The 26,773-nt window shown below is 33.5% G+C and overlaps 2 protein-coding genes and 1 long non-coding RNA gene across 4 annotated transcripts; 1 reads left to right on the top strand and 2 right to left on the bottom strand.

Annotated features, from left to right (window-relative positions):
* Nucleotides 1-5,346: 5,346 nt before the first annotated feature.
* Nucleotides 5,347-6,364, bottom strand: LOC128195336 (uncharacterized). The gene is made up of 3 exons (XM_052872597.1): nucleotides 5,956-6,364; nucleotides 5,806-5,867; nucleotides 5,347-5,481 (listed from the first exon to the last, which is right to left on the bottom strand). The coding sequence occupies exons 1-3, from the start codon at nucleotides 6,362-6,364 to the stop codon at nucleotides 5,347-5,349; spliced, it is 606 nt and encodes a 201-aa protein (XP_052728557.1).
* A 10,835-nt stretch (nucleotides 6,365-17,199) lies between these two features.
* Nucleotides 17,200-22,414, top strand: LOC108326974 (uncharacterized). 2 transcript variants are annotated; one of them, XR_001832020.2, is made up of 4 exons: nucleotides 17,200-17,394; nucleotides 21,199-21,301; nucleotides 21,497-21,545; nucleotides 22,180-22,414. It is a non-coding gene; the product is annotated as an uncharacterized LOC108326974 (long non-coding RNA). The 2 variants fall into 2 exon arrangements; XR_001832021.2 differs by having other exon boundaries at nucleotides 22,183-22,414.
* A 2,652-nt stretch (nucleotides 22,415-25,066) lies between these two features.
* LOC108328263 (NAC domain-containing protein 83) lies at nucleotides 25,067-26,539 on the bottom strand. The gene is made up of 3 exons (XM_017562097.2): nucleotides 26,234-26,539; nucleotides 25,599-25,855; nucleotides 25,067-25,437 (listed from the first exon to the last, which is right to left on the bottom strand). The coding sequence occupies exons 1-3, from the start codon at nucleotides 26,415-26,417 to the stop codon at nucleotides 25,237-25,239; spliced, it is 642 nt and encodes a 213-aa protein (XP_017417586.1). The 5' UTR covers nucleotides 26,418-26,539; the 3' UTR covers nucleotides 25,067-25,236.
* Between the last annotated feature and the right edge of the window lie 234 nt (nucleotides 26,540-26,773).

Below are 26,773 nucleotides of genomic sequence, written 5' to 3' on the forward strand. Positions count from 1 at the left end.
TCTAGTAAAATCTAAGTAAAGAGGGGCAACTGTCAACACCCAATTTCGTCCGGATAACTAAATAATATAAGTCTTTCTTTTTTATTGTATCTTATTTTATTTTATGTTTTTTTTATATATAATTTTAATTCTGTTTTTATTATTATTTTATTTTGTTTTTTTCTATTATTTGATTTGATTTTCTATATTATTATATAAAAAAAAAAAGAAAACAAAAGAAAAAAGAAAAAAAGGAAGCAGGACAGGGCTAGGTACACTCGCACCCAATTCTGAAAAAGAAAAAAAGAGAAAATGTTCCTCCCTCACGCACACGGACACACGCTCCCTAGCTCTCCACCCCTCTGCTCCTCTGACCCGTAACCACCCTAACAAACATCACACACATCCACTGATTTTTCTTGGTCCCTTAAGCCAAAAGAGATCACTCGTCCATTCTCTCATCAACACCTACTAACAAACGCAACTCGGCCCTCCCAACCAATCCATTTTCTCTCCTCCTCTCACGTCTCACTCTCTCCAATTACACCACCGCGCTGCGTCGTTGTTTAGGTTTTCTTCTCTCAACCGAGCTCCTCTCTAGATTTTACTCACTCCGACGACAACCACCACTTCTCGACCAACCACCACTTCCCGACCAATAACCACCTCAACCCACTCTCACCCTCAGAGACCTCCTAAAAAAACTCACACAAATTCTCCTTCTTCCCTTTCCCTGGTTCTCGCCGTCAATCCAATGGTGTCGTTCTCACCAGAAGAGGCCGCAACGCCAGGGTCTCCGCCATGGTTGTCCCTGTGGAGCTCTCAGACCGCGACTCGCTTTTGAGGTCCGCCAGCATCTCTCTCAACAACAAGGTCGTGAGCCAGTACGCCACGCTTCTCGCGCCCTCGCCTTCGACGCTGTCAACAACAACGACTACACCACCAAGTGGAAGCGCGACGAGGAAAAACACGACGATAGGCAGATCCTGGTTTTTATTGAAGGAGGCGCGATTCCTGCTTTGGTGAAGCATCTTCAGGCGCCGCCTCTGATTGACCGTGTCCAAAAGCCATTGTCATTCAAGCACATTGTCATTCAAGCACGAGAGAAGAAGATTCAAAGCAGATCGAGTCGGTAGTCAGTTGGTAGTCAGGTTCCAATAAAACTCATGCATTTGGAAGAGCTCTGCAAAAGTTAGAAAATCTGAAGAAAGGAAATGGTGGAAGCGCCGACCAGTTGCAGCTTACCGGTTTGGAGGAAAGGGAGGTTGCCTCTTTGCTCTTACCTACGCTTAAAAAAAAACCTAAAAGGGTTTGGGGAGCCAACGGCTGCCACGGGAAGGTTTTTACATCTACACCCCTATCCTTATTTAATTGTTTTTTTTATGCTCTTAGTATTTGTTTGATTGCGTATTGGTTGTTTCGTTTTTTTTTTCCTTTACATTTTTAGTATTTGTCTTACTATTATAATATCTGTGTTGTTTTTAATAAAAAAATGATGCAACCATAAAAAAAACTAAAAGACAAAAAAATGAAAAAGGTTCAAAAGAAAAAAATATATAAAATTACAACATTATAAAATGGTTTGAGTTTTCTTAACAGTAACGTTATTTCTTTAAGCAATTGTTTTCTGAAAAAAATATAAGATTAAAATTAAGAAATAGTTTTAGTGTGTTTTTAACATTTAGTAAATTTGGTTTATTTTTATTTATTTTGACATCCTTAAAAACGTTTGTGTAAATAATTTTACTGTTTTTTTTATTATTAAATAATTAAGTAAATATCATTTTGTGTTACGTAAATAATTAAGTAATTATTATTTTTATTATGCATGAAAACATTATTTTAATATTATAAAAGTCTACAAAAAATAGAAGACAATAAATAAAAATAAAAATATTTTAAAAGGTATAGGCACATGTGTGATCGTACGCATTGTCCTTGTGCTAGAAACCTTCCCTTCTTCCTTATATAAAATTTATTAAAATACGTTTTAAAGGTTAAACACTCGTGAGATCATCCGCATCGTCCTTGTGTTCAATACTTTTTTCTCTTATCTAAAAAACTTTAAATAATGATATAAGTACTCGTGCGATCGTCCGCATCAACCTAGTACTTAATATCTTCTATCTAAAAAATTTTGGTATGAGTGCTCGTGCGATCGTCCGCATCAGCCTAGCATTCAATACTCTTAAGTCTTCCTAAAAATTTAAATAATGGTATGAGTGCTCGTGCGATCGTCCGCATCAGCCTAGCACTCAATACCCTCAAATTTCTTAAATAAGTAAATATTCAGTTAAGCACACGTGTGATCGTTCGCATCGTCCTTGTGCTAAAAACCTTTCCTCTTTCTTAAATAAAAATTACAAAAATATGTTTTAAAGGTTAAGCACACGTGTGATCGCTCGCATCGTCTTTGTGCTAAAAAACCTTTTCTTTTTCTTAAATAAAAATTACAAAAATATGTTTTAAAGGTTAAGCACACGTGTGATCGCTCGCATCGTCCTTGTGCTAAAAACCTTTTCTCTTTCTTAAATAAAAATACCAAAAAATATAAAATCTACAAAAACTATAAATATTAATACTTTCAAACAAACAAACCATATTGCTGGCTAGAACTACGTGATCCTTGATTCTCCATCAAAAGTGGAGATACGTAGGAGCAAGGCCAGTCCTTGTCAGGTTCACTTCCCAAAAATCCAAAATCATTTCAAAACAAATTTTCAAACAATTTGCAAACAAATTTCTCAAACAGTTTCGAAAGAACTACGTAACCCTGATTTCTCATTTTGAATGAGAATACGTAGGAGCAAGGTCAATCCTTGTCGGGCCCAAAAAACTAAAATATATATTTTGTTTATTTAGAATTTTATTTTAGGGGATAGTTAAACATTTTGAAAACCACATCACATTCGCGCATTTAGTTAAAGGTACTGCCTTCGGGCAGGCGCTGTAGGGTGCTAATACCTTCCCTACGCGTAACCGACTCCCGAACCCAGAATCTGGTTTTCGTGGACCGTGTCTTATTATTTTATGGTTTTTCCGTAGTTTTCCAGAATAAACTATGGTGGCGACTCCAAAATCTCTTTTCGAAATCCGTTTCTTTTTGGATCGTTGTCCCGTCGCGATTCCGGTTGCGACAAATAGAATACACTGTTTTGAAATATTTGCGAGCGATGAAATAAGGTGAAATACATGTTCATTTTGAAGGATCAACGAGGAAGAAATTGTGATGATTTGAGAGATTGTAACCTTTTTCATATCTCGCTCTTTTGCTCATATTTGAGCCGATTCAATGCGAACTGTCCACCTTACCCTTAACTTTTTCAAAAATGACCGAGAGTGTTTCTGGTGAAGTGTTCAGTGCAGAAGCAGCAAAACAAAGGTCAGTGTTGTTGTTTTAAGTTCTTTTTTTGTTTTCCAGGTTGGAGATGAAGAAGAATGAAGGTTGAAGATAAAGATGAGAGACATTGAAGATGAAGAAGACGAAGCAGAGTAGGAGTTCAGCGTGAAGAAGGTGAAGAAGATGAAGAAGAGAGGTTGAAAAGGTTGTGTGGATTCGGTTACAACATGGAGGATTCGGTTCCAAATGGCTTGTATTCAGTTTCAACGCCACCGGATTCGGTTCCACTGCATAGAAGACGTATAACTAAACGTGGTATTCGATTCCTTCATGTTGGATCCACCAAGCATCATATTCGATTCCAGCTACTTGGTTTTAAATCATTAGGATCCAGTGGTTCTATAGGAAGCGATTCCACCGAGTCAAAGTAGAAAAACTGCAAATATTAGACAAAGAACTAAAGTTAAAACTACAAAAAAAGACATATATTATAAGCTCAAAAAAATTAAAGCGTCCAATAAGTAGGCAAACAAAAATGTGAAGATAGACTAGATATAGTAGCCTGACTAAAATTATTTCTATTATTCTATACATCCTAACAAACAAAAAAAGTCAATATATTTTGGAACCGTTGTATTGGAACCCTGATCCCCTATTCAAACATCATTTGAACATAAAGTATTTAAACTAATCAATATATAAAATCATTTGCTTAAAATTTGGTATGTAAGCGCAATGCTTAAAATTTGCTTTAATTTTTTTCTCTTTATAAACATTTTTACAATTAAATATAACATTAACAATTATCATTTTATATTACTTTAATAACTAGGAGCATTTTGACAATCTTTAATTTTTACCAATTAAACAAAAAAAAAATATCTATCACATCAATCAAATCACAAACTTTACTTTCAAATCCACTTTTACTTACCTCCAAATCGACTTAAATAAATAATAAAAAAATTTACCCTCAAATCCATCCACTCACTCTCCCACAAATTATCTCTTCAAAGTGAAGAGCCTTAATGCTCTAAGTATATTTGACATCATTAATCTTTCTTTAGTTTCTATGTTACCAAACCACCTCTTATTTTTATCTAGCTAACCAACGGTCTTACTACCTCTCTCAAACTTTATTGTCGGGACCATTAGATCTAAGGACTAACCAGCGTATGAACACCTCTTAGTGCTACACGAAGACTTTTGAAAGGATTAAGAAGTCCAAATACCTCAAAACCTTAAAGAATTTTAGATTAAGAATCAAAATAAACTTTTAATAGTTAAGCAACAAAATGACTCAATTCTTTCAACTTCTGTTCCAAATGTTTTATGTTACTTTTATACTAGACATATGTTCTAGTATTTTATAGTAACAATTTATCTTTTTGTGATATATGTTGTGCTAGATTTTCTTTTTAATTTGTTTTATGATTTCTATGGTCGGGTTAGAACTAGAACTATGACTCATATTTGGATGTTGTAGTGGGAACTATGAATCCAAAACGAGAAAGTATTTAGAGATCATCTATTCTTACAAATTCATTGATGTTTATTGTCTATTATCTCTTTCTTTATCTATATATATATATATATATATATATATATATATATATATTAAATTTTCATTCATATCATATATCATTAACATAAATTTAAAACATTAAATATATGTCGGTTAATGTAATTCAACAACTAGCGACTTATTGATTCAATCAGTAACCGATTAAGTTACTCCGAAATGAGTGATTCCATTCTATAATAACACTAAAATGATAGGCATTATAATAAAAATAAATAAAACATAGATCGCCGTGAAAAGCATATGTAGAGTGAGTATTATGAAGAACGCAACTTTAGAGGGAATCGGTTTGCAGCGAGTGTATTAAAAATTGTATTAGATCTTCTACATATAAATCATGACAATTTTTCTTCTTCTATGCCTAATCAGTGGCCAATTCAAATTGGAGAATATATTTGTTTTTGGGGCATGACCTCAATTATGCAGTTTTTGCAACATTTTTGTCTCAAGAACCTTGAGCGTGGGCTTCAGTGCTACCACTATAACAAGCGAAGTTCAGAAGATTTCTCCTCCCTCTTGTCTTTCGCTTACCAATAGCATTCCTAAATCCTCGTCCTCTTCTCTCTTTCTTCAGAGGTTCCTGCTAAAACAAATTTGTTTAAAGAGCTAAACACAAATATTTCAATCTAGATTCAGAGTTTGTTATATATAACGAAGAGTACATGTTTATTTTAGACCCTCTGAATGTGTCATCTGAATTATGAAATCATAAATTCAACAGATTGATTGTCAGGCACTTTGTGGCATTAGTTATCAATTTAAATGATGACAACCCTTTTATCTTTTCTGGTGAATCTTTCATGGTATAGTTAAATACGTGGTCAGAGAAGTAAAATATGCATTCTACATCTAACATTGCATGTACAAAATGAAAACCAAGTGCAAATTAGGGCAACATTATTACCTTGTTAGAATCGACACTTTCCTCATTCATTGGCTTATTGTTCCTGTTCAGTAAAGTTTCGCCTACAAACAAGAATGTAACGGATCGATATAACGTTTTGAATCAAAAACCAGAATCATAACACAATATGAATCATAAGAAGTAACTCACTGCCATTCTTGATGCTTCTAGAAGAATCACTATCGTTGGAATATTCCATGGAACTTCGATCCCCAGAATCATAATCATTGCAATATTCCCTAAAACTTGGTGACCCTGGGCCAATGAAGTCATCATCCCTAAACTCATGCTCATCTTCTGCATTTTTCTTTGATTTCACTTCCACTTTATTGTCATTCCTCCCTACCCCACTTTTCTCTTTCAATCTTTCTCCATTTGACTCATCCTTATCCTTGGATTCTTCAACACCCAGTGGCTTCATTCCCTTAGCAACATCTTTATTCTTCTTCTTATTATTAATATTGTTACTCTTCCCATGCAACGATTCACCCTCGTCACCATTTTCGCATCGATTAAAGCCTTCATGTTCAGGATCTAGAGCTGACATGCCACAACCCATGATAGGGTATGCAGTGAATTGATTAGAGGGATAATATTATGAGAACAAAGGAGAATATAATAAATCTGTTCCACGTAGAACAGAAAGGTTGATTAAATCAATACAATTAGGGTGATAAACATGGTGAATATTTAAAGAAGAAGAGAATTTTAAAACATTAATTAGCTGGTGAGGGATGAGAATGGAAGATGCAACGATGGTACCGTGTTGGGTTTGTTTTACAGAAGCCTGCATTGCATTGTTTAAGCTTGCTGTTTGACCTAACCGCCATTGCTCTTTCGGTAGATAACAACACCGTAATGACACAGTGGAATCAACGAAAGAGAATGGAAGAATGGGAAAATTAATTCAACAAACAAAACAAATTCGGCAGTCTGTAAAAAAAATGAGACAGAACGGAACAAAACCACATGTTTGACGTGTCGTTTACAGTAATTATCCTCTGCTTGTCGTGTGTAAGGATGATGCGAAAAAGAAAATCTACAATGCACTAATTTCATGATTATTCTGTAGAAAAGAGTAAAAATTATCTTATAAATTAATCATTATGATCAATTATCTAAACAAAGGACGCGATGAAATTAAAATAAGTGTAAAATATGAAACATAAAATTATAATAATGGTAAATTATATTTATATTATATAGTCAATAAAAAAATTAGGTTCTTTAATTTAACTACAAAATAACAGGATATTTTAAATTTTGATAATATAAACCCTAGGTTCTAACCACAACCGCGGCATATAAGGGGAATATGCCGCGGTTCTAACCACAACCGCGGCATATAGTGCTTCTTTTTTTTTTAAAAAACGAGACATATGGCCGCGGTTTTGACACTAACCGCGGCATACTCGTCGGCCTATATGCCGCGGTTGAACCGCAGCATATAGTGCATTTTTTAATTTTTTTTTTAATTTTTTTTTTAAAAAAAATGAATTTAGGCAGCGGTTCCCTAGACAACCGCGGCATATTCCGCAGCCTATATACCGCGGTTAGAACCGCGGCATAAAGTGTCTGACTTACTATCGCGGCTGAATATGCCGCGGTTCATGAACCGCGACGTATAGTGAAAATCAACCGCGGTAAAAGCCCCTCGCTGCACTAGTGCCTCGTGCATGATGCCTCGTCAGACTTCCGTTAATTACAAACTGCACTTGATACGTAGTTATTATAAAACCTTAATTTAGCCAAATAAGTGGTCAATAATTAACCAATAGATCACTACTATAAATTATATGCTTTTGTTAATAATCAACACTAGGGAAATTTTTGTAATATTGCAATGTAATTTCACATAGGGTGTATTTTAATATATGTGGAATCATCTTTCTGTATATCTAAGGAGCTTTAAGCAATGTAAGAAGGATAATTTTATACTCCTTAATGTATCAAATATGTAAAAAACCTTTTAAAACATATTTAGAGTTTCTTCTTATCTTGAGAAAAAAAAATTCTTTCTCTTTCTTTTTGTGTTTTTAGAGTATTATTTGTTCTTTTCTTCTGTTGCACTCATTTGCATGAATCCTAGACACTATAAAATAAGTTAGATTTACTGGGGATTTATTTTTGCATTAGGGTTAAAATCTCAAATTAACATGTTACTTACAGTGGTTATTTTTGTGGGTAAATAATTTGTCAGGAACATGCTCCTTGTAGTTTTCGTTAACTATGGAAAAATTAATGTTTACCCTAGTTTCATAACCCTAACTAATGGAGGTTTCAAAACAAGACAAGTTAAGCATAGAAAGAAATGGAATAAAGCTTAAAATGTTATCTTAAAAGCTTTAATGTTTTAACTATGGATGTTTCAAAAGACTAGACCAGTTAACTTTAGAGGAAAATTGAACAGAGCTTTAAATTTTTATCTCAGAAGTGCAGGAAGACAAAATGGCACCGGTTAAATTTGCTTACAGGCACTGGTTCTACAACCGAGACATATACAAAAGAGGTAAAAAATGGTAGGTTTTATGCCTCGGTTATGAACTGAGTCAAAAAAATAGGATTATGTCTCGGTTTTTAGGTAACCGAGGCAGTAACGTGTTTTTTTTTTATTTTTTCAACCTTTATCAATAAGAAACAGAACCAGAACATCAACTCTAAAACCATTATCAGACATGAAAATCAAAAGGTAAAATCAATGCAAGAAAGAAACGAGACAAAACATAAAGTGAATGCAGAAATGTAAATTGAATCATCAAACTGAAACGTACAAGCTTTTATTAAAAACTGGAAATGAAAATACAATTGATGTATAGTGTCTGTCACCCACTACACGTATGTTTCTATTTTACAAAACTCCTTTATATAGGAGAAAACAAAAACAGAAAAGAGGAAAAGAGGGGGCAAAGGGGAAAGAACCGAATAAACTTGGAATATTCTTGGTTGCTCTTCAACTGACTCTAACCTCTCTGCTCTTCAACCGTCAACCGCTTCTCGGTCTGATCAACATTCTGGTTCGATCAGTTTCTGGGCCTGCTTCCGTTGGACCTTGGAGCTTGCGTCTGATTCTGTTCTACTTCTTCTCTTTTCGCAAGAACCCTAGCCATCGATGAGAGAGTTGGGAGAAAGCCCAAAATTGATTTAAGCCTCCCTACGTAGAATGAACTCGAGAAAGAAAACCATGTCAGCTTTGCCTCTTTGCAGCAGTATGAAACGCTGCGTTTCATTAAACTTCACTCTAAGAGGACTTCAGCCCATTCCATCGCCAAGCCTTATTCAGCCACTGCCAGCCCACTTTGCTCCATTTCAGCCCAATCAGCCAAAGACTTGATCTGCAGAAAAAAAATGGGATTTTAAACAGCAAAAAGAAAAGATAAAAGACTAAAAAATTTATTTATTTTTTTTCTAAATATTTTTCTAAAAGAGAAATTACCTAATTATTTAAAAACCTATTTTATTTAACTAAAAAGGGAAAATAACACTATTTTTGCAAAACTCTAAAATTAAAGACTCAAAAACACTAGACCTATTCACAGCACATTCAATCTTGCATTTAATCATTTCCTAGCCATTTCTTTCAGTCAAAACTGCATAACAATATTTCTCAGCTTTAAACCTCAGTTTCAGCAATCCAAGCATTTAAGAAACAACTTAATTCAGCTAATTTCAGCAATGAACATAATCAGAAAAGCATAAGTCAGTTTCAGCCTCATAGGAAATTGTTTCACTCAGATTCACTCAACTGTTTAGGGCTGTCTTGTTTCACTCACTCATGACATGTCAACCTTCATTCTTAACTTTGCAAGGACTTTAAGTGAAAGTGCTCAGCTCATGGTTTCATATAGATCAAAAGGTCTTTAATGGCTTGTAATGTAAATGGTATGAAGGGTTAGAAAACACAAGGCTAAATAGAATTAGAGAAATTGTGAAGAAGAAGGAAGAACCTATAACTCAGTGCACTTTTTGTTTAACTTTGGCCAATCAATTTTTGTTTTCTTTTTCCCTTCTCTCTGGTTTTCAATTCTGCCAGGTCTCAAATTTTTTTTCATTTCTTTTGCAATTTTGCTCTTTTTCCAAACCTTCTTTTTCTTCTTTTTCAACACAACCAGATTTCTCAGCTCATTTTTCTTTTTCTTTTTCACTCTTGGCCTTTCTTTTCTCTTTTGCACTCACCAAGTTCCATCTCTTCCTACTTCTCACAAGTCTCTACAGGTTGGGTAATTGATGGGAAAATGGCTTGTAATGAATGGAAACAACAAATATGGCTAAGGCTCAAAAGAAAGGTACAATGGTCAAAAACTGAAATGGTTAAGCTATTGTGGCTATGGATGAAGAAAAAGAATGTCTAAATCATCTCTAGAATATACCAAGAGCAAGCTTATTGCAGAGAATCAATGCAAAATCAGAATTAAAAGTCAAACATGCATGAAATCACACAAGAAAGACAAAAATTTGGCCCAAAATCTCTCTAGGTTAAGAAATTTGCTAAAACTGACTTTCTACCCTCTTTTATGCAAAAATTACTTCATTGGACTGAACTTAGATGCAAAAATAATGCTAGGACTACTTCTACTTGAATTTACAGCATGGAACACAATTAACAGTTCTAATTAAAAGAAATAAAACTGAGAAATGAATTAAATCAGTAAAGAATGAATAAGAGTATGAAACAGAACCTAAAAATGTCTAATAGTGTGACCTAAACTATGTACAACCTATACAGGCTTACTAGACTCAATTGGAACCTAAAACAGCTAAGACAAAACAATGTAACCTAAATAAACTATCAGAAAGAACCTAAAGCTACAATTGAAGAGAAGGGGAAAGAATGTTCTTATTGGGTTTGCTCCACTATGTTTAGCTCCTCTGTGCAAAGTCTCCAAGATTGCACTGAATTCATTCTTCTCAGCTTTCCACTACAGCAAGGTGTGTGTTGATTCACTGTGAATGATCTTGCTAATGTTTCCAGAGCTGGTAAACAGCCATCCAGAGCTAGTAAACAGCCATCCAATAAGCCTGTTTCATCGCCAAGGAAGAACAACAACAGACAGCAACATATAAGAAATTCCAACATACACCACAAAGCAATACACCACAAAGCAATACACAACACACACACCACAAAGCAATACACAACACACAGAGAAGCTTCATCGCACCTTTATTGCACAGTATACAACATCATCAACAAAAGACATCATCAACAAAAGAGAAGCTTCGGAGGCATCGGTGTGTCCCAGATCCTGACGGTACCGGAGGCATCGGCGGAGGCGACCCACTCGCTGTTGGGGGAGAAACGCGCGATGATGGCCGAGGCGAAGGCGACCCACTCGCCGTTGGGGGAGAAACGTGCGATGGTGGCCGAGGCGGAGGCGACCCACTCGCCGTTGGGGGAGAAAAACGCGATGGTGGTCGATTGAGATTTTCTGATTTAGGGTTCCATGGTGCGACGACGATGACAGTAGACGACGGCAAGAACGGCTACGAAGGTGAGAGCGGCAAGGACGAAGGACGAAGCGAACGACACCGACGAAGGACTCGCAGCGGCGACGTTGGTGGAGGCAGCCCTTGGGGAGAACAATAGTGGTGGCGGCAAAGACTAAGCAGTAGCGCGAAGAAGAAGAACCGAAGAAGCAATGAACACAACCAAGCTTTAAGTGAAAGATGAAGCAATGAACACAAATAAGCAACGAAGAAATGAATAGCAGTGGCAGCGCGCAAAGAAAGAAGAAGAAGGAGAACCATCAGCGCGAGAAGAAATGAATCGAAGATCGTTTTGTTCAGGCTTTATGCCTCGGGTCTAAGTTCACCGAGGTCGTAGCTCAGGCTTTCTACCTCGAGTCTGCAGGCAACCGAGGTAGTATCACCTTTTCGTAAAGTTGTCAGTCCTTTAGGCACTGGTTATGCTTCGGTTCTGTGTGCAACCGAGATTGTATCTTGGTTTTGCACCGGTTCAGCGTACAACTGATAATGCTAATTCTTACCATTATCTAGGCATCATTTTAGTAGCAAAATCAACTCTTCTTTAGCTTATTACTTGCTTAAATCCTCTCTTTTATTTAGTTTTAGTATTTATCTATATTTTGGGCTACATTACGTAAATAATACTCTAATCCCTTGTTTTCTTTGATCTATTTTGATGTTAGGAAGATCCTCCATTACATTGAAGAGCCTCGATGATCCAGGAAGTCATTGATTTAACAGTCATTTTCGCTTAAGCGAGAATAATTTAGCTTAAGCGAGAATGACTATCTTCTCCAAGAAGAATTCTCGCTTAAGCGAGAATAATTTAGCTTAAGCGAGAATTCGGGCAGTATATATACTCACGAGGTAGAAAGAAAAATGATCTTTGGTTCTTTGGAGGTGCGACTTCACGTCTGGAGCTCATGGAGGGCGCGAGGAGCTTGTGGGAACATCTCCTCCTCTTCCTTTGGGTCTCCTTCTTCTTCCATCTTCCATGTTTGTAAGCTTTAGGGTTCTCCATGGAAATGGAGAACCAGATTCATCTTGTTAGGGTTAGATGTAGCTTATGAACTCTTGTGTAATGAATGATTGTTTCGTATTTATAAATGCCTTTTCTATCTATTACTAGTATTCTTGTTTCCGATCTTAAAGCTTGCATGTAATGGGGACGTTCATGACTTGATTTTAGGGTTTCATTGAGCCAGGGATGGGATATGAAATCTTGAACTGAAACAAGAGTCCTTGTGGGTCATTGAGCCAGGGATGGGATATGATTCACATGTTGTCTTAGATCCTAGTTCTTAATGCGGGTTTGCTTGTTAGATTGTCCAAGGGATTGGAGTTTGATAAGGAAAACCTAGGCTCTTTCACCTAAGGGATTAGGGCTAGAGTGTTTTAGTGGATTGACTTTAGTAAATTGATAGAGAGGAGATGAAATTGGTTATACACAAGAGTGCATTGGTGAAAACTAACCTTAACAATGTCATTTCATACCATTTCTAGTCTTTTCCATTTCCAAGTGCCTTCAATACCAAAGTCCAACCTTGTAATTACTTGTGAATTTATCTTTTTGCACATATTCTTAAATGATGAGTTGTTCTTGGGTCTAGATGAGTTGTTAATCACACAATTTTCTAGTATTACGAGTCTCTTGGGAAAACGATACCTGGTCTTACCACGGTTTATTACTTGAACGATTTGGTGCACTTGCCAAAGAGATTAACAACAACCGAATTATATAAGATCGGTTTTATTACAAACCTGCCACCGCCTTGTGATAGGCAGCGATTTGCTGTCAAATGAAGCATAATATGTGAGTTTAAAAGCCAATATTGTACTAGAAACACATGTTTTTACTAGGCAATATAAAGAGGCGATTGTCTGGTCGAGTAAAATACTTGAATAAAACAATTTCACTAATATGTTACACCAAATTGAGATACTCTACTTATATATAATAGAAATGGAAAACGAAACCTTCTTTATATCACACCACTGAACTTGAACCATGTCTAGTTTTCTTTCAAGATTCAAGGTTCTACTATAATAAACTAATTACAATGAATGTTGACACCGCCCTCCACTTTTAACATAAGTACAACACATCACTCATGCCTAACTCTTTTAATCTCTCTTTAAAATTAAGATTTTAAGTATTCTTTAATATTAAACTGTTTTTATTTTCACCAGTATTCTTTCACTTCCAATCTTGCCTTATTCAAACAAAGAAGTTTAAAGGAAAAATAAGATCAATAGAAAAGAATTATCATTAAAAGAATTATCAATACATTCACACATTCACAGAAGACTAACTTAATTAAGACGGGATTTACAAATAGCAACGATCTCTTAAATGAAGGGTCTAGGTAGGAGGTAAGGGTGGATATGGATTGGATTTTTCAATATTCAGTCTAGATGCAATCTAGATCAAACAAAAAAATTGTAACTATAATACAAATTTAGTTGATCTTGTTAATAAAATGGATCTACTAAAATCCAGATTCATTTAATTTAGATCTATTTTAACTATATCAATTAGATTTGAATTTTTTTTTCAATCAATTTAAAATAGACTAAAATTATATTGAATCTACTTGTCAAAGATGTTAAATTCAATGAGATCAATACAATATCAGAGTATTAGATCTATTGGATTGGGTTAGGTTGACTCGGTCGACTCTTTGGGTTAGGTTGACTCGGCCGACTCTTTGACATAGGCTGACTTGACTCAATCCTTCAGCTTTGGATAGAGTCAACACAGGTTGACCTTAGCTCGAGGTCAACTCAAGTTGACCTTCAATTAGGGTCGACCTTCAACTAGGATTGGCTAAGGTCGACCTTCGACCATGGTCGACTCTGGAAAACCTTCAGTGGAGACCAACTCGAGCATATTCAAGCCGACTTTAAATTGGGACCGACTCGGTCAACCTTTGGTTGGAACATCTCAATCGACCTTTGACTAGACAGACTCTGTCAACCATGAACGTGGTCCACTAGGATGATCTTAGACCAGCACGACTCGATCGAACATTGGTTAACCTTCGGTCATAGCTAACTTGGTCGAACTTTGATCAGGAACGACTTTGTCGACCTTAACCAAGGTCAACTCGGTTGACCTTCATCCTAAAAGACTCACTCCATCATCTGTCATCTAACTCAATCAATTTTGGTCGAGCCAACTAAGTCGACTCGATCAACTTTCACCGAGCAGACTTAGTTCACCATTGGCCAATCTTCAACCAAGCCGACTCGATCGATCTTAGGCTTGACCAACTAGGTCGATCTTCAACTAGACAAACTTGATCGATCTTTAGTCGAACTAAGTTGATTGATCTTCAGCCTAGATAACTCGTTTGATATTCGGTCAAGCCGACTCAATTAAACTTTGGTTAACATTTAGTTAAAACTAACTCTATCAAAATTTAACTAAGAAAGACTTAACGATCTTAATTTAGGCTAACTCGATTTACCTTATCTAAACATACACAATTCACCATTAGTCGAGCCAACTTAGCAGATCTTTAATCGAACCAAGTTGGTTGATCTTCAGTCGAAGCTCGTAGACTTTTTATGTCTCAAAGATATACAGAGATGAATAGATAGTTGACGTATATTAGTCCCCGTAAGCTCCGTAAAATATGTATATTAGTCCCATTGTAAGCTCCGTGAAATATGTATATTAGTCCCATTGTAAGCCCCGTGAAATGTGAAATAGATGTAATGTAAGTGTATAAAATTGTTATTGGAGAACTTTGCTATTAATAAAAAAAAGGTATATTTTATAAGTGTTATCTGGTTGATAAGGAAGAGTTTGATGTGATGGGTTAAAGATAGTAAACAAATAATGTTTTATGAACGCTTTATTTTGACATATGCGTTAAAACTATACTTATATTAAAAGATAAAAGTTAATTTTTATTTAAATTTATAAAAGAACGTAAAAGTAAGTATAAAATAAATAATTTTATTACAAGTAAATAACTTTTTTAGGAGGTAATTATTTAAAACAAAATCCAAAATAATAAAATTATTCCTCTATATCTATAAATAAAGAAAACTTATTTTTTTTACACTTTTGTTTCTTCAATTTTACTTTTTAAATAACCATAGTTTTAAATCACAACAATTATATTTTTATTTTTATTCTTGACAATATTGTTAATCTAAATTTAATTATTTTATAAATTATAATAATTATTTTAATATTATATTTTTTCAATAACTACTTTTTTAAATTCAAATAATTATAGATACAAATTGTTTTATAATTTAATAATTTTTTGCTACAATAAAAATAAGTGTTTCCATTTGTATTAATAAGGGTAAAATTGGGATTAAAATGTATATATCAAAATAATGGTTTATAGAAAATATTTTCCTTTTATAATAATTATAGAAGATTATTTATGTTAATTTTTTATGTTTTTATTAATATTAAAATAATTTTCAATACGTTTTCAGTTCATTAATTTTAAATAAAAATTAAAATTAGTGTCAATTCCATCTTCAAACTTTATAAATGTTTCGATTTATTTTCTTTAATTAGATTTTGTTAAGTTTATTTAAAGTTTAATTTTATTTCATTTAACATTTAAATTATTTAAATAAAATTAATAAAATATATTTTAAAAATATATATTTATAAAATTAAAAGAATAAATGAAATCAAAATTTTAAAAAAAATTAATAGGGATAAAAACATATTAAATCCTTAGTTATAAGTATCTTTTATATAGTTATGCGTTGTATCATTCTAATAAATTAAAACTTTTAATTTGTATATTAATCATTATTATTTATTTATAATGTTTAATATTTCATCTTAAAACTAACCTTATATTCACATTAATTATCAATATTAATTTTTTGTTATTTGAAAATTATCAACAAAATAATTAGTAACTATTGTTGTTATTTATAGTTATATTTTATAACATTTATAATAATAAAAAGAATTTTGAATATTAATAATTTTATATTATATTATAATTAATTTTAAATTTACATTTATTTATTAATATTATTATTGTTATTTTTGTTATTATTTAGTTTTAAATTAAGTAATTATTATATGAATTATTATTAGTTATAATTGTATTTTATAATAATTTTTATTATACTTAAAATTTTAATATAAATATTAGTAATTACGAATTATAACATTTAATATTTAAATACTTTTATTAATTCCATATTAACGTAACTTTAAAATATTTTTATAAATTACTGTTATTATTAACTGTATTTTATATTATCTTTTATATTATTCATATATTCAAAATATTTTCAAATATTAAATATAAATTTTACTATTTTAAAATTCATACGTCTTTTCTTAGTTTTTAAAAAAGATATTAGATATAATATTTAATAGTATTTATATATTGTTATATTATATAAATAATAGAAACCCTAAATTTTATTAATTAAATATTATATTATCAATGGACAATTTTTCAATAAAAACAAGTGTTTTCATTTTTTATTATAGTAAAAATTTATTAAATTTTAAAATAATTTTTATTAAAATTATTATAAAAATAAATAATTTATATAATTTTTTTGTTAAGTAATTATTTAAATTTGAAAAAATATTTATTAAAAAATAATTTTTATTATGAGTAATTATTTGAAATGGTTATTGGAAGATAAAATTAAAAAAGAAAATGTGAAAAAAAATCAATGAGAATTTAAGGAAAATACAAACCCACACGAAAATCAACACACACCCTTTGCAAATGGAAAAATCGTTTTGTATTTAAGAAATCGCCCAAGGGAGCACATTTTCTTTTAATTAAGATTATAAAAATTAATTTATGTAAGTAAAGCTAAAAATCCAGGTAATGTAGGCCTTTGCCCGTATTAATTAATTATTAAAAAAATCTACCCTCCATTGGATAACGACCAAATCACTATATCCTCATTTTAAGAAAATGTTTCTTTTTTAAATGGGAGGGAAGGGACGGCCCTGTTCCTTGAGTTGGATATGGCTGATGGTGATTGAACAAACACCTTTGGGAGACAACAATGACTCTGTTGATTAGCCTTGTTCTCTTCTCATTGCAATTTGAAGCCCAACCAATTTTCTCAGTCAATGCCGACAAGCGACTTCTTCATCTTTGTTCGGTAACCCTCCTCTTCTCCATATCAGTGATTGCTAAAGAAGATAACTTTTGGTCAAAATAAACATGACCCACCAAAAAGGTTTTTATTTTGTTCGTAGTTAGAAAATGGGGTTGTCATTTTAAATTTCGGTGGCTGTGTTCTTATAGTCTTTGTGCTGTTGAAGCGTTGCACTCTAGAAGTAGTATCTTGAGGTGAACAACATGAGCCAGTCGTTCTGAGTCTAATTGATGTTGATTTTGTAGTGTCCTCACTTTTCTTCACTCTTTAATTGTGTCTTGATTTTGCACTACTTGTTAGATAGAGATTTAAAAATGAAAGAAACAAAGATGTGGGATTTTGGCACATGTTGGAATGAGGGGATTGCTCTATTCATATTCAGCTGCCGTCCTACCAAAGAAATAGGAAATATTTTAAGACAGCCTTCAAATATCTGGGAAAATGAAATTAAAATCTGAGAAGAGGGGCCAAAGTTTTGTTGTTTTATTTAAGTTACTTGTACCTTTGTCGTGATAAAGAATATATAAAATATGTGATCATGATGATTGCGAATGCTATTGTTTTCTCCCAACCTTTCTTTTAACCCTTGTATCCAGATGAACCATATTTTCTAGGAAGCACTAAATAAGGAAGAATAAATGCTTATTTACCTTGGTTTTTAACCTACCTAATCCTAGTTTCTGAAGATAGCTTTGAAGCTGTTATCTCTCTTTCATTTGGCCTATTCAGAAAATATTGGTACCAAGATGCAACGTTTAGTGGGTGTAAATATAACTTTCCCCACAAGTATGGTCACTCTATTCAGTTTCATTCTACTTTATCCTTGATTATTGCTAGTTGTGTTTTAGCTAGTCGTATATCAAAAGGTGTCATGCATTATTGTGGGAGGATCTTGTTATATTGAGATACTTTAATGTTCATGGTCACACCAAGAAAGCTTTGAAAGTTAGAACAATGTTTTGGAAAACTCCGTCTGTGGGTTTTGTTAATGCAACATTGATGGTGCAGCTAGAGGGGCTCCTGATCTGATTGCTTGTAGTAGTATTTTCTGTGACAGTACAAGTGAATACATAGGTGTTTTTGCTTCCTTCATTGGTGTGGCTGTTTCTTTGCAAGATAAACTCATGGGTGCTATTATTTGTATTGAGATCGAGTTTGTTAGAGGTTGGACTTTTTTGTGATTGGAATGTGATTTCACTCTTGTGATTGTTGCTTTCAAGAACACCTCTGTTGTGTCGTGGTCCATTAGGGTAGATGGAATTGTTAGGTTGCTATGTGTGCATAATTATCAACTTTAAGGTGTCAAACATCTTTAGAGAAGGAAATAAATGTGTTGAATTGAAAATACTGAAATTTATGAGGGACTTGAATTGAAACTTAATTAAGCCAAACAATTATAACTTTCCTCAAACGCTTGATGCTCTCAACTACAGATTTAGTACATGAAAGACTGAAAATTGAATATTTTTTTTCTCTAAACTAACTTAGATTACTGGTTTTGGCTTCAAAGAAAGCCTGTGATGTTGTAATTATGATGCTTAATGCAGGATGATATAAAAGAAATAGCAATATCTTGATGATCTTTATTTGATGCCTAAAGTTTGAATAGCTTGGAAGTCTGAACAGAGTGTTGCCCGTTTGTTATGGCAACATAGAACGCTATGGAAACACTTCATGATAAGAAATTAATTGAATATGAAGAAATCATTCTCATTAATTTTTGTTGATGTGAAATCAAGAAGATTTACATGCAAGAAAAAAGGTGTAAAAGGGAAATAGCAGTGCTGCTGTATCAACTCCATGAGGTTACATGGCTATAAAAAAGCACATGCACAGCTAGCTGTAAAATGTGAATAAATACTCATATTACCTGCCTTCAAGCGGATGGTTGGTCAAGATCAACCATACCGAGCTTGGTATGGAGTTTGCTGAAAGCAGTAAGTAAGAGAGCCGTAGTGAAAGGAGCAACTACAAGAACCTTAGTGAAAAGATCAGCTGCTTGATCTTTTACGGAAGTATGCAGCTACTGCATAAGGCCAGATGACAATTCTCCCACACAATGACAGCTAGTTGTGAATGGCACACGTATTTTGATTCAGTATTTCTAGTGTAGTTGCTTAATGTTGTTTAAATTATAGTAGTTGTGAGTTTGCTCAATATTGAAAGAAAATTTACAGCTTCATTGATAGAATTGTATGGTAGCTTGGTTGGTCATGTAATTATGGTATGCTAAGCTACCATTTATTTTTAAAATGTAATCACTTCTCAGAAAAGTGACAATTGTTTAACCAAAATGAACTAATCTAAACATGAACTTGAGACATTCAGCCGAATTTACAATTCCCCATATGGTAATAAGAGTAAACTAAATGATGTAGCTGGCTGAAGGAGAAATACTTTAAATTTCAATTTGATAACTTGCAGTGATAATGTACACTTGCTAGTTTGCCATGATGGATATGCAGCGCTGCATTGGACTGCTTAATATTGTTTTGGTAATAAAAAGTAACTATTTTGACTTTTTTCTTATCGCTGTCCTTTTTCTTCCATTTCGAGGAAAAATATCACTAACTTATGCTGTATTCTTTATTTTTTGCATTTTGAATGTTATATATCCTACTTGTGCTTGTTCCTTTACCCTCTTCCCACTTAAAATATGTTGTTGTATTGATTAAGAAAACAGTCTCCTTACATTTTGAATATGTTATCCTACTTGAGCTTGCATCTTATTATAATTAAGTTTTTTTCTAAAAAGGAAGGACAATTTAATGAAACTAGATATAGATTACACTATTCTAATATATCAATTATCATATCATAGCAAGAGAAGCTCATAATCCCTCATAGCTTTGGGGCAGTAATCCAGGAAGTTGAGCTGAAAGTATTAATTAGGAAACAAAATTTGTATTATTTTATTTTGGTGATGCTTATTAATGATACTACTTATTCTCAATTTTATACAATGAAAGTCTGACTGCATTCTGAATTCAAGATATTAAGCATTCTACCAAAATGCTGGTAGGTATGTGGTAAGGACCATTACAGTAGTGATGATGGTGTTAACAAAGTATGTTGAGTGATGGTGGTAGGGTAGTGGTGATAATGATGGGAATGGTACAGATCTTGGTGGTGATCAATGACAGAACAGCACTACTTCCCCTTCCCCCGCAAATGCATGTTGGCCATGCTCAACTTCAAAGAGACTGAGGGGATGAACAGTACAACTTACGAGTTTAATTTTGTCTATCTTCCGTTTCATTTTTTCTTGGTAATTAAAATATAGAAGTAACTTCCTTTATAGATTTGTTATGTTCTTCATTTTGAGAAAAAACGGTGATGACATAAATTCACCTGTATTGTTACTTTATATTTAGTCTCTATCTTCAGTTTTGTGTTTCTTCTTGTATTTCTTGTTTAATTATCACTTTGACTTAAGCAAATGATAGTTTGTTCAACTATGAGATTGGATTGAATAGATGCAACATTTGGGTTCTTGATATGAATACTTTTGTTTAGACTGTGCATCCTTAATAATGGTCATAATGTTTAGAATCCATTAAATATTATTAAATATATTAGATTATTAGATATCTTATTTTTAATTAATTTATTATTATTTTTTATTTATATTTTGGGTTTAGTTCATATATCTTCTGTTATAAACTTATATCTTATATGTATATTTAACATAAGGGAAATTAATCTCGTGCATAACTTTTACTATATTGAATAAATATAAACATGTGAGAAATGTTCCTTCATGCATTAATGTTGTCCTTTGAAAGTATTGACTAGCTTTCTCTGCAGTGATGGTGATAACAAAGATTGGTGTAATGGTACTGATGCCCTTATGCTATAGTTGCAGTAATAGCATTCATCTTTACTCCCTCATGGTTGGAAATTAACCAAGGTCAGTAAGAGTACCAAAGTAGGTGGAACATTACCTCGTTAAGTTCTGTATCAAACAGTATGGCTTCACATCTGACCATCCCCCTTCCTGATTTATCTTTATTGGACCTGCATCACCATGGCTTGGGATATTGGTTGAAACCAGTCAATGAAATAAATCTTCCTATCTAAATTGTATTTTCATTCTCATGAACAGGAAATCATAAATTGTATCTTCATATTCGGTCTCCTCATTTTTAAGCCAGGTTAGATCTTTTCTTTCCACCTATACCATTTCTCACATCTATCCTTGTTTAAGTCTACTACTTCAAAATTTAGTATTAGTCCCACTCATTTCCTTAGCATTAATTTATCTCTTTCTGTTTTCCTAAATTCTCAGTTACAACAGTGTGCATAAGATATAAATCAAAAATAACATTTAAAATATGGCGTTACAAACAAACGATGGACTTGTATGTGTGTACACAAACACTCTTATTGATTTGGAAGATGAAAGAATATGAATTAACTTATAACGATTAATGATGGTTCGATTTCAAAGAAATTATATTGGATGTGTGAGACTGAAGAACATGTGTTGTGGGTCTTGCTGGTTTGAGAAGTATTTTAGTGTATATGTTTTAAATTTAAAGTGGCAATGCTGTTCTTCATGTCACCGCGCATACTCAACAGTCACTATTGGTTATATCAGGGTGAAAATGATAATTTTGTTTATATACGTTATATAAATCAATCAATTCACAGCTTTCAAAGAATCTCTTATTCTATCTCACTAATTTCTATCTACCAAACAACTATACATTTAATTTTATTTCTTGTCTATTTCTCTTCATTCAACTTATTTCTATTCTATTATTTTTTTCTCTGAATGAAACACAGCAGAGTTAGGTTATTCTTAATGGATCACGTCGAGTTGCTATCTGTGTATACTAAGATCAACTAACTAACTGGGTGCAGAAACCAGCACCTCAAATGGCTTATCTGGAACTGCTGGCATGCTAAAATTGGATGGTGGATTATAATTAATAAGCCCATGTACAATTGATGAATGGTAGTATGTGACGAGAAAGTATGTTATAATTAGGTAAAGACAATAAAGAAAAATTTCTCTTTATTTACTCTTCCTACTTCATTCTTCTAATCAAAATCTCAACGGTTTATTGAATGAAGCTGTTCTGGAAGCTTGTGTTCAGAATTTAAGAAGGTTGTTGAAATTGAAAAATTGGTCTAAGTTTTGAAATGTAATGATATACGTAGGACTCTGGGGTACAATGTCAGAAATTAACCTGCTTGTTTATTCATTTACCACTCCACCCAAAGCAATCATACATTCAGTTCCACACTTAGTTTATTATCATAACTATATGTTTTTTCTTGTCTATCTTGATTGGTGCAATTTTTAAGTATCACATTCTGAATGATGTTATATTTCCTACATTGAATGACACGATGCTTGTTGTTGTTGAAAAATATAATAATATAAAGAGTATTTCTCTTTTGCTTGTGATATTCACCGTCTCTGTCTCTCTCTGCACTCATTGGGAAAATTTTAATGATAGAAATCAAACATTTTTAAGTTAAACAAACACATCTATAATTCAGATTACAATAACTTCATGTTTGGCAGCTCCATTAAATGTTAAAGCTGCAGAAGCACAGAACACCTTAGTACGTGGATTTGATTCTATATGGTAATAATAGCTAGGATTGAATGCTATCTTAACTATTGAATATAAAAAAACTTTGGCGGGAGAGAGTCATTCTGCGATGACCCTTTACAAAAGAACATGACAAACTTCAAACTTGCAGAAAGTGTAGTGAGAATTTGTGTGCATGATTATACAAAATTTAGAAGGAGAAATGAGGAAAAAAAGATGAAGAAAAGGCGTCGCTATCAGCACCTCCCAATATTTTCGCTGTTGAGAAAATCTTGACTACGATGGTTGAGAAACTTTTGTAGATATGGTCCAGTATGTAGGTCTGTTTCATTTGACAATTTTGTCCCGGAAAGTCAGCAAATACTACGCAACCTCACATTACTGTGCATGATGTCAGTGACGTGAGGAATTTTACAAGTGATGCACAAAAATCCCTATATATCAAAAGATTCTACTACCGTAGCGGCAAGAAACTTTGGTCGGCAGTTCTCACTCTGTTACTTTTCAACTTGGCTCTTTTCTTTGCACAATTTGAGAGATACCACACACGCTTCTTGAATCCAATGTCTTAACACCATGTCCAAAGTATCCCTACTTTACTGTTTCTAATGAAATGTGTCTGTCATGCATAATCCTTGTAAAAAACACAAGTCTTACCAAAAAACCTGTTTTTTGGACCATGTGTATTATAACATTATCCTACTTTAACTTAATGCAATTACTATGCGCATTAAAGTTTTGTCTTCAATATTTATACTCTAACTTACTTTCGAATTAATGATCGAAAGATATAAAACCATGCAGAGTTTTACACTCGTAAAACTTCTTATTTTATACTTTTGAATTAATAATAAAGAGTGTTTTATTAGTGTTTTTCTTATAACATGACATCTGAGCATTTTGTAATCAATACAATGGTTCAGATGTGACCAGGAGTTTAATTCGTAAATAATACAAAAAATAAAATATTTGTTAAAAGTGTCAGTCTTTGTTAAAAATTGTATCACAGCATCCCAAGGATACTATACTACAGTACGATCGATGACAAAGCTGCGGTATTATATGCACACCTCATTTATCAAATACCTATAAGGAGGTTATTTATTAAATCATCATAAAAAGATAAGAATTAATTTGAAACAACCATTTACAAAAAAGAAACGAACGTGGTCCAGCACCACTTGCAAGGGGAATGGGATTCAATGTGAAAGAAGTTGATGGGATTTCCAGGTTTTTGGCCAATAATATTCCCATATCTAATTATGTGTGTTATACTAAATATTTGGCTAGCAAGTTTATATATTTATATAAGAAGGAAAACGATTGAGATAGCAGAGATGGTTTGAAGTTTGATCTACGGAAACAATATTTAAAAATAGGTAACAGCGTGGGCATTATTGGGAAGAATCTTATTCTGAATGCAGGGGTTGCGTTATCTGAGCTTGCGGGAGAATCATATAAGAATATTTTGTGCCTTCACCCCTTCACCTACTTGACCAACGCCATGTTTTATAATTCAAATATTCTCATCCTGTCGAATACTTATTAACAGACATAGACAGATCGTAATTAATATTTCGGGGACTAAAGGGGCCATCAATCATTATAACTAACATGCATTTTTTAAGTAAACCATTTAAACAACTATAGGATACAATAATTAAAATCTAGTTTTATTCCTTGAACCATATATATATATATACTCGAAGATGTTCAAATATCGATTTTCCTTATCACTTTCACCAAGAAGAATAATCTTGTCCTCCTTAACGTGAAAGGAAGAATTTCATAAATGGAGCATTGAGTTCTATGGAAAGAAGGATGCGAATCAAATCCATGTGCAGATGCTTCAAAAACTTAGGCACTACCATCCTTGTTGTGAGGCTTGTATGCTTGCTTGCTTACCCATACATAGGGTATCGCTTATTGTTTTTCATAAAGGTTGTAATTAGATAATAGAGAACATCTTTCCTACTTTGTTTGGATGCCCCTTTTGTATGTATTCTTTGGATTGATAATCCTAAGCAACAGTCAACGTTATTCGGGGTGGAGGAGCATGATGAGTATTCTGAATTTGACAAAAATGAAATAAAATAAGACGTTACCGGTGAATAATAAACAGTTGCTTCTTATTAAGTAAATTTATGAGCCCATATACACAGATGATGCACAGCAGAAAGATGGATAAAAGTTGTTTTGGTGCCTATGGGGCGTCACAATTGAAATCTTACAAAAGATTTTTGGAGCAACTTAAAACCTAACTAACTATGCAGTTTCACTAGGGGGTCCCAGGAGGAGGAGGAGGAGGAGGACCAGTCTCAGTGCTACACTCCACTGTGAAATCAATGACAGTGGCTGTGACATCCTTAGCTTCTTCAATATTGCTCCTGTCAGACTTCACCCCTTCACACACTCTTGCTTTCTTTGCCCTCTTTGAATTTTTCCTCTCGAATATGCGGCACACAGCCAAGGCTGACATCTACGTTACACTTCAAATTTCAGTAACACAACCCACAAACCAAACATCAAACATATATAACCATTTAAATGTGCTAAAGTGATAACAAAATATGAAGCAAAGTGAGAAAGAAATCGAGTGTTGTAAGAAAGGTGGTGGATGGATACTGTTGTATTGTTTACCTTTGATGGATTTGACTTTAGGGCAAGACGAAACTCGTGCATCACCCATTTTGTTTTGGCAAGAGAGCTACCCTTGGCTTTCCAGAAAACCAGAACACTCTTCTTTGCAATGACTTGTTCGTCAGAAAACCCAACCTCTTCATCTTTCTCCACCATTTCCCATTGCCCTTTCCCAGCATCTCTCTTCTCAGGGTTTCCTAACACACGGCTCCTCACATCGTAGAAGAAAAACCTCTGCCAATTCATGCACTTCCCACCTACAGAAAACAACAAAAACAAATACATTTTTTAAACAACCAAACACAAATTACCAAAAACTCCATTTTGATCCCCTTGTTTAGATCACTCCGGGGCTTGAAAAAATCGGATCTTTTTCGGACACATTGTCCACTGACAAAAAATCACCAAAATCCAACCATGTTACTCAGTTAACAGCAAACACTGATTAAACTGGTGAAAAACAAAACCTGAATTTAATTTCTGCAAAGAAAACCGATGAAAACTTTTATTTGTGAGACTAAAATTAATAGGTATGTCTTTGGGAATCATCAGAAAGACACAAGATCTGAGATTAAAAAACCAGAAAAAGAAGAAAAGATGGAAAGGGAGATTTGTGTTGTATGTTTCAGACGAACCTCCTGGAAGCTCCCAAGGCTCAGTCTGGTGAACATCATAGTCTTGGATGAGATCATTGGGAAGTGGGTGTGCCATGATCCTCTTCCTGAGGTAGTAGCCTGCAAGAATTTCATCGGTGGGGTCGAACCTGTACCCAACAGGGAGCCTATAGGTATCGCCTCCAACTGGGTTTAACACTTCCATGAGTGAGGCCACACCAAAGTCCTTTTGGCTTTGGATAGATGAAGGACTTGTGATGAAAGAAATCAATTTATAGACGTGAAGACATGCAGTGTGGGGGATGTGTTTGACTAAGAGAGAGACACAAGATGTGGAGAGAGAAAAACATGTGAAACTACATACATGGTTACAAATCTTGGCTTCTATTTGACTTTCGAAGGAATGGACCATTTTCCTATCTATTTTTTTCTTTTTTTTAGATGAATTATGATGCACTTGGTAAGTTTTAAAAAAAAGTACAGAAAATTAAATTAGTTTGGATTTAGTATTAATTGTTTTTTAGAAAGATGCACTCTGTACAAATTACAACTAATGTCGTA

Source organism: Vigna angularis, chromosome 2 (assembly GCF_016808095.1).
Source record: "Vigna angularis cultivar LongXiaoDou No.4 chromosome 2, ASM1680809v1, whole genome shotgun sequence".
Taxonomy (NCBI): domain Eukaryota; kingdom Viridiplantae; phylum Streptophyta; class Magnoliopsida; order Fabales; family Fabaceae; genus Vigna; species Vigna angularis.